General features: G+C 41.4%; 1 protein-coding gene across 1 annotated transcript; it reads right to left on the bottom strand.

Annotated features, from left to right (window-relative positions):
* Window positions 1-1,026: 1,026 nt before the first annotated feature.
* LOC124770613 (piggyBac transposable element-derived protein 2-like) lies at window positions 1,027-1,878 on the bottom strand. Its single transcript, XM_047249217.1, has one exon. The coding sequence runs from the start codon at window positions 1,876-1,878 to the stop codon at window positions 1,027-1,029; it is 852 nt and encodes a 283-aa protein (XP_047105173.1).
* Window positions 1,879-9,106: the final 7,228 nt, after the last annotated feature.

Below are 9,106 nucleotides of genomic sequence, written 5' to 3'. Positions count from 1 at the left end.
CTCAAAATAGCACGCTGGGATCTAACAGTATCGTATAGCATGCTAAACTGTATTCAAGTCTTAACTATTTATTTCTTGTGAAATGGTACAAAACACTTCACACATAGTGTTACACGGCATTTAACACAATATGTTTTTGGTTTCCCGTTGCATTTAGCTCTTACACATCTTCTTGCGTGCTTCGTTTGTCAATTATATGACCAAATCCATCAAACCTGATGTCTGGTATCACTCTCAACTGAATTGATGGGTATTCCATTGAACGTCCAATATTCGGTCTTCAAGTGTCCAATTTCAGGTATGTAACTGTAACAGCAAGTCTGAAATCCAGTAAATCCATTGCATTTTTCCCAAGTACTAGTCTGTAAAAGAGCCATGCATTTACGAGGGCCATTTCCGTCATACGTGTAAATAGAACCCAGTAACATTTTTTCCCTCTAATTACTGTGGCATATTTTCCAACTAACCAGTCATGGTTGTCAACACCTTCCATGTACGCGTTATACGACTTCTAAACGGCAGGTTGTTGCACTTGTGTCTTCTTACTTGCTTGTCTACTGTACCGCGTAGCTGCTCCCAGAGGTTCAACTTTGTCGAAATTTGTACCAATTGTAGCACATCTGTTGTGCCATCGAACAAATAAGACTTCACCATTCCTGTCGAACTGGTGGTCATAGTTTCCTCGAACTGTCCTTATCAGTTCGTTGCTGCTCAGTAATGGACAGTCACCAACTCGATTCTCTCTGACAGTCCCAGTTACTCGAAAATCCAAATTTCTCAGATGAATCAGAAGATCTCTACTAGTGAAGAAATTGTCAAAGTACACGCAATGATTCTCGGTTTTTTTCAATGCAGTCCAGCATGTTTAGGACTACTCTTGATCCCAATAGTAGGTCATCCCTTCTGGAGTCTTTCCACAGTATAAATCAAATTTAAAACAGGAGCCATTGCTCCACAAAGAGACCACAACTTATAGCCAAATCTAATAGGTTTGCCTCGGATAAACTGTTTCAGCCGACTTCGTCCCTAGTATTTGACTATCATTTCGTCAATTGACAAATTTTCTTCAAACATTGCAAATTTTTGAAAAGATTCATTTATCATTTTCAAGAGAGGTCTAATTTTGAATCCGCGATCGTGTTTGTTTTCATTGGCTAAGTCATTATCTTGAAAATGAAGCAATGTTTTCAACTTCTGATATTTATTCCTTGACGTAGCTGTCTTTATAATTGGTATGCCAACATCTTCATCTTCAGACCAGTATAGCTTCTCAGCAGGGAGCTTATGGTAGCCAGCAAAAAGAAGAAATCCGACAAAGACCTTCACTTCTTCAACTGTGAGGATAAAATTCTGCATATTCTTCATATTTACTGCATATCTCACAGTTTCTTTCACTACGAACTCGTACATGTTTTCGTTCATCAGTTCTTCAAACATCTCCTTCGGATTCAAGGAAGAAAGTTGTTCCTTCAATTCCTCTCTCTTTGTGCTGATGTCATGCTCACTAGTTTGAGACAGCTTTGTATAAACTGTAGGTGTCTTTTTCCAATTGCTTTTCTCATCAGTAAGACGTCTCTTCTTCGATTTACTTCTGGAAACTTGGGATGTACTTGGCAGTGAAGTTTTACATATAGTTTCTTCGTTATTCTCTGATGCAACATAATGTAATTCAATAGCACCTGGCACATATGAGACTTCCACTGTTCCAGTAACATCGTCTGGACCTTCTTCTTCGTCGGTCATACAGTCTGCTTCAGGAGGACATACGGTGATATCAATATGGTCCTGATCATCTGACACCGCATTATAGAATGCGTCACTGTTTATCATTTCTTCTATTTCTTCGTTAGTGAGGTATCTATCTCGTCTGAAGGCCATTATAATCTATATAAAATGAAATGAAATAAAATGTAATAAAATAAAGTGAAACGAAAGAATAATACATTAGCACGAACTACAGAAAAGGGAATGTGTAAATACCACTGTCCATCTGGAACTGTATTATTTAATAATGGGTAACATATTCATAAATATACTTACATAATACGCTGTAAATTTCAAAGTAACTTCATATGAGTCGCCTAGATGCAAAACTGTCCATGTCCTCCTTAACCGGTTTTGAGAAAAAGTGGAAAAACTGTTTTCACTGGGTAAATACACACTGCCCTACACTGTATGTTGTATACATAAGTATGGATTAGTACAAAACCATTTGGGCTATTGAAAAAAATCAGGAACTCAATGCATGTAAGATATAAGCAAAATAAAAATGGACTTAGAAAGTTTTGCATCTGACTTTTCAGATGGCCACATTTGCATGCAACTGAAATGGACATGGACAGTTTTGAACATAAAACTGTGTATTCAGTTTTAATTTCTTTTAATATTTCTGAACGTACATGGTGAAACAACTGACAAACTGCAATCCACTTAATACATCATATCTGGAACAATGTCTTCATCTTCTCCTGCTAGGCATTCTGATTCAACTGATACCCCTGACCTGCTGGAACCTAGTAATGTCATGTACCACGACAGGGATTCACGTTCCCTCTAGTTCACTCTTTTATCCTGACTGTCAGTACCATCACTGCTGTTATGTTCTGTATGGAAGATAGTTTTTGTAATGGATTTGTACTTTGCACTGCTTTGACTATTTAGTCTCCCATCAGTTCTCTTATGAACATCTGCCAACTGCATGTGTTTAACTTTCAGAATAAACAGCTGCAAGAGACCACACAAGTACAATGTTTACATGCTTATGGTAGCCATCTTGTATTACAGTCACATGACCCCAGCCTTCAATGCGATTTGTCAAAAGGGACAAGGCAAGTTTTGCACCCAACTTACTGATGGACATGGACAGTTTTGAATCTAACCACACTTTTCGTGAGCTGTTTTCCATAGGACATGGAGAGCTTTGAGCATAAATAGCATTTCAAGCACGTGTAAAAAGTCATGCTCTACAATCCAGAGTTGCCAACTCAATTTTTTTAAAAAGTGGACATGGACAGTTTTGCATCTAAGCGACTCATATATAAAAGAGGGGTCGTTACTTACCTCAGCAACAAAATCTGGTAAAATTACCACGTCCAAAAAAGAAAATACATTAGCAGTAGCAGAGTTTCGTATTCGAACGTGCAGCAATACAAATAACTGAAATGATAACACCAAGTCCCAGTGTCATGTTTCGAGTACAGCAAATTTTATAACAATGGAAAACAATGAATATAGCTCCAATTGAGCTAACAATGCAAGTAGTTTAAAAGACATATTGTTGACTATAAATAATCACAAAAAGATCTTTGCCACATATTTCAAATATTACTAAATTGTCGATAAAGTAAATACCTGTAGTAACGAAAAGTGTGCCTTAGTATTCAATAATCAATTAATGGTAGGATTTATTGCTTTTAATTTCCTGTAAGCATACATTTGTTATAAAAAGCATCAACAAATGACTTATATTTGCAAGTTAATAATTTATTGTGTATTTATAAAGAAATATGTGCTCTGTCCTCAAAATAGGACACTGGTACTTAATGGGTTAATTACCAACGGTTCAGCAGGTTGCATTTAACCAGTGACAGAGTACAATTCCAAACAGTATTTAAGCAAAAACCTCCATCTGTATTTATGACACTTGATATTTAATCCTAACAGCTTCCTTAATAATACTATCCCAATAGCTGGAAGTGCACGCCATAAACACTGTTTTTATATGCTGTAGGAGAGGCGTGGCTAAGAATTCGGCTCGCTCACTCAGCCTGGTTAGCAAGCTGCCCTCCCCCCCCCCCCCCCCGCCCCCCGCCCATCGACCCTTTCACACAAAGCAGTGTGAGTGCGAGGAGGGGGAAGAGGGAACAGTTCACATTTAAATGGCAATGCAGTCGCACGGCATACGACTTTATTTTATGTTTCACATTTCTCAACATGATACATCACAAATTTTCAGCATTTTAAAATTATTTTTGGCATGTTGAAGGCATAATATAATTTTCACGTGGTACAGACTGTCGGCATATGAACGGACGCAGACAATTTCATAATTTTCGCACTCAGGTTGCCACGTAATCGTGACTTATTGCGTTGCATAATTGAAAAAATATCTTTCCTGCACATTTATGTCGGTCGAAGTATTGTAGCATTTTCGCAACCTTATTATGGAGGTGTGGAAACTCTACCTGAAGATAGCAATGTACATGTCCTGGACAGTTTTAACATTAAAGGGGTTTCTCTTTTATACGAGAATTACCTTGCAGATCCTTCAGTTACATCTGCACACGCACAGGCGCGCTTTCAACTGAAGCGGGAAACGGTCTCGAAAACAAATATAAAATTGGCAATGTCGTCAGAACGTTTAGAAAGCAGTGCTCGCGTTTCTTTCAAGACCACAATTAATACGAGGCGTGTTTTTTAAAGTAAGTACCGTTTTGTCAAACCGCGGCCGCAGCGCTGCGGTGGTCGGCGTTCTGTGCATACGCACTGGCTACCTAATATGTTGTCTACGCACTGACGCCATTACAGTCTGATTCTTCCTTGTTTACGTTGTGTACTGAGTGTTTAAGATGCCTCCGATAATCGTGAGTAAAGCCGACTGTGAAGTTCTTCTTAACAAAACAGGCCCTATAATATCGTAATAATGTTTTTAGTCGACTATCTGACTGCCTTCTTCGCCTGCTCCATCGCCAACCTCCAACAGAGAACCACTCGCACACTCCTACCCTGCAGTAAAACCCATTACACAGCCGATCCCATACTTTTAGGGACATGGGGCACTTGATAAATTACTTTAGTTTGGTGGAACCCCAAAACCACACAAATATTTAACTAGCACTTGCTAACATTCAAATTAGTATGACATAGAACTTGGATCAGCATCCTCAAGACGAACGAAAGATGCGGCGATGGTTTACTTTTCAGAGCCGTTTTCATCTCGGCTAGTGTGTGAGGTGATTTTTTGTACTGGAAATTAGAGCATGGCTAGGCACTCACGAAAGTGCTCTGACAACATGGTCATGAGGAGGCTTCATTAGAGTACATCTAACCACTATACAGCACTTATATTTGTGCGCGGAATCAGTATGAAGCATTCTTCATTCAAAGAACTTACAGGAATGCTGCTGGGTGACGTCTTCGATAACCGCCAATACATCGACATGTATCACCCATCATTTTCAAAATGGTTCAAATGGCTCTGAGCACTATGGGACTCAACTGCTGAGGTCATTAGTCCCCTAGAACTTAGAACTAGTTAAACCTAACTAACCTAAGGACATCACAAACATCCATGCCCGAGGCAGGATTCGAACCTGCGACCGTAGCCCATCATTTTCAAGGCAAAATTGGGGTGTGTGATGAAATCAACGAAGTGTCAGGTAGTCTACGGTCTTTTTGACTTAGCAGTTCCAACAGGATGAGTCGTCCATTCCATGGACTGTTGCTTTGATTCTGGTGTGACGTAGGCCACTGATGTTTCATCGCCTGTAACGTCACACCAGAATCCAAGCAACAAATGTGCATGATGAACAACGGAGTGGGCGTCCTTCGGTTGTTATTGAAAGTTTGGTGCAGGATGTGAACAATAAGGTGAGAGAAAACAGACGCCTTACGATTTACTCCTTGCGGGATGACTTTCCTAAAGGCGGCATTCAGATTCACCCAGAAAAGTGAAGTTTAAGCAAACAATTTCTGCCCAGAAAATCATGTGACAATTTTTTGGGACAGAAAAGGAGTATTGCTTGTGGAATTTCTGCCTCGTACTGAGACAATCAATTCAACAGCTTACTGTAAGACATTGCACAATCTGCGCCGTTCAATTCAGAACAAAAGAAGTGGCAAGTTGAGCAGGGGCATCGTTTTGCTGCAGGACAATGCCCGTCTGCATGTGGCGAATCACACCAAAGATCTCATCACATCTTCCACAATCTTGCGCCTAGTGACTACCATCTGTTCCTGCACTTGAAGAAACACCTGGGCGGCCAGCGTCTTCAAGACGATGACGAAGTCAAAACAGTGGTGTTGCAGTGGTTAACAAGTCAGACGGCAGACTTCTGTGAGGAGGGTATTCAAAAACTGGTATAAAGTTATGACAAGTGCCTCAATATTGACGTAAATGATGTAGAAAAGTAGATTAAGGTACAGGCTTTCATGTAAAATAAAATTATTGAGATATCTTAGCACGTCTTTTTTAATTTCAAAACGGTAATTACTTAAAAAACACGCCTCGTACTTCGAACTTCACCTTTCATTTAACGCCAGTGAGGGAAATGGGCTGTTTTTGTCAGTGTGTGTTCCTTCTACAAAGCGATTTTCGGTTAAATTCATCCCCATCAAATCAGAAAGAAGATGTTTCTCACTTTCCAATGTCTTACCGTGGGCACAAGGGCAGACACATCTACTTAAAATGCGAGCTGTGCAATCCATTCTGATTGATTTAATTTTCTTTCCTGTACTCCTTTTTCCTCCATAAATTCAACAATAGCGAGTTATAAATAGAAAAATCGTTCAATGCATGCCCCTTAATTAATGTGCTTTTCAGTAAAACATGAAAGCTCTGTACTCTTCGTTCATTTCCATCGAGAATTGTTCACCTGGCAGTGGAATAATGCGTGCTATTTCGGAAATTGTACTATTGGTACCACTAATTCCTTCACGTGCTCCATTCTTACAAATTTAGCAGTTGGGTTTTACTGCAGGGTAGGAGTGTGCGAGTGGTTCTCTGTTGGAGGTTGGCGATGGAGCAGGCGAAGAAGGCAGTCAGTCAGTCGACAGACTACATTATTACAATATTATAGTGCCTATTTTGTTAAGAAGAACTACGCGATGTTCCTTTGGACATGCGTCATGTCAGAAGAAACAGACACTACAGCGACTACAGCTGTTATGAATCTTCGACTGTCAATTAAAATGTCCTCTCCTGCATGGAAATTACATAATGTGTGAACGAGTACATGCTGTGATGCAGGAGTAATGACATGTGGAAGCATGGGTATAGCCGTGGGTTGTGCATAGGTAGCCAAAGCAGTTAAGGCGACCACTCGCATAAATTGGGAAATTCGGATTCGAGTCCCAGTCCGGCACAATTTTTATTGTCGTCACTCCCTTGTACAGCTGATAGTTGTCCACATTCACAACTGTGAATATAATTCACGAACACGAACAGATATTGTTCAGCACACCTGAAACAGACTGACTGCTCATGATGGGAAGCGATCCTCTGACCCCAGCACAGCGCTACAGGCGCGACGACGCAGTCATTTCCTGTGAATGACAGCAGCCTGTCTTCCACAGCATGCTGGTAGACGGCAGCTGACGATTGAGAAGAAGTGCCGCGGGAGCGAGGCGACCTCCCTGTGTGTGGGCTGGATACTCAGGCAGCATTCGTTGTCTGTGGCCGGCAGAGGCTGTGTCATAGATGTGGCGACAACCAACTCTGTCTGTGCTTCATGGGATGGCCCAGCTGTGATGACTTACTGACAGGTTGGTCCTGGTGGTTTAAATCCTGTTTCCAAGTGCAGACAGTTCTGGAAGGTCCCCACATCGAGGCCGTGTCAAAATACATGGAGTGGACTCGATGGCTTGGTGTGGCATAATTGATAGGTCAGTCGATCATGCAGTGGGAGTTCACTTGACACCTCTCATGCGGAAGCGCCAGCTGCAGAAGCCATGTCAGCTGATGCTGCTGAGATGGCAGAGCATGGGCCAGTAACTGCAGTTTGGTTTCGGTTGTTGCTCTGCTACCCCAGCCGTCAGTCAGTGTTTGAGGCATTACAGCTGGTATAGATCACGTATTAACGACCTACATATTCTATTTCAAAGTAGATTATAACATTGTGTGACAAATAACCGCAGTCTTTCCTCAGGTCCGCAGAAACAGAAATAAGCCAGATCGTTAGATTGCACCAAGGAAAGAAAATCTATGGACTGTAAAAAGGCACAGAACTGTTGCGGCGAGGTGTGTGGTTAGGTTTCGTATTAAATTCTCAGTTTTTGTTCTAATACTTTTTGGCCTGTGAATTACTGACATAAGTAACCTGAAAATAACCATAAAAGAGTTACCTGTAGTCCGCACTCAGCTTGCCCAGACTTCCAGCTGTCCATAGCTGCAAAAAATTCTTACTCGGCACTGCGAGGTTGTGACTAAGTAGCTACTGAAATCATATAATCATTGTGACGTAATTGGGAAAAAAGCCATTGCAAATATGAAATGCTGGTAAATTAATGACGGGTGTAACCACTAGAATGGTGAATGCAAGCATGCAGATGTGCATACTTTGTGTTGTACAGGTGCTAGTTGTCAGTTTGTGGGGTGGAATTCCATGCCTGTTGCACTTGGTCGGGCAGTACAGGGACACTTAATGCTTTGTGGATGATGCTGGGGTTGTCATCCGATTATGTTCCATATGTGCTCGATTGGAGACAGATCTGATGATCGAGCAGGCCAAGGCAGCATGTCGACACTGAGCAGAGCATGTTGAGTTAGAATAGCGCTATGTGGGAGAGCGTTATCCTGTTGGAAAACACCCCCATAGATTAGATAAGTGATTAGAATTGCAAGATCACAGGTTAACGTAAGTGCGAGATAAGCCACTGCAAGTGTGAAATGCTGGTAAATTAATAACAGGTGTAACCGCTAAAATGTTGAATGCAAGCATGCAAATGTATAGAGGTTGTTCGGCTATTGCTCTGGCCAGCAATCTCACCAGATCTTGAAAATATCTGTTCATGGGTTGTCGAAAGACAGGCGCAGGCAGTTGTAATATTACGAAATGACTTTCTCTTAAAAGACTAAAAACAGTATTATAGCGTTTGCAAGAAAACACACTGGCAATGTCACGAATGCAAGCATTGTATAAAATCAGAGGTATAGTCTGAGTGGTGGTAATTCTGCAGTGAGTAGGGAGTCTGAAGTTACACTCCTGGAAATGGAAAAAAGAACACATTGACACCGATGTGTCAGACCCACCATACTTGCTCCGGACACTGCGAGAGGGCTGTACAAGCAATGATCACACGCACGGCACAGCGGACACACCAGGAACCGCGGTGCTGGCCGTCGAATGGCGCTAGCTGCGCAGCATTTGTGCACCGCCGCCGTCAGTGT

Source organism: Schistocerca piceifrons, chromosome 1 (genome assembly GCF_021461385.2).
Source record: "Schistocerca piceifrons isolate TAMUIC-IGC-003096 chromosome 1, iqSchPice1.1, whole genome shotgun sequence".
NCBI lineage: Eukaryota > Metazoa > Arthropoda > Insecta > Orthoptera > Acrididae > Schistocerca > Schistocerca piceifrons.
Note: the sequence above shows the minus strand (reverse complement) of the source record. Positions and strands in the feature narration are given on the sequence as shown.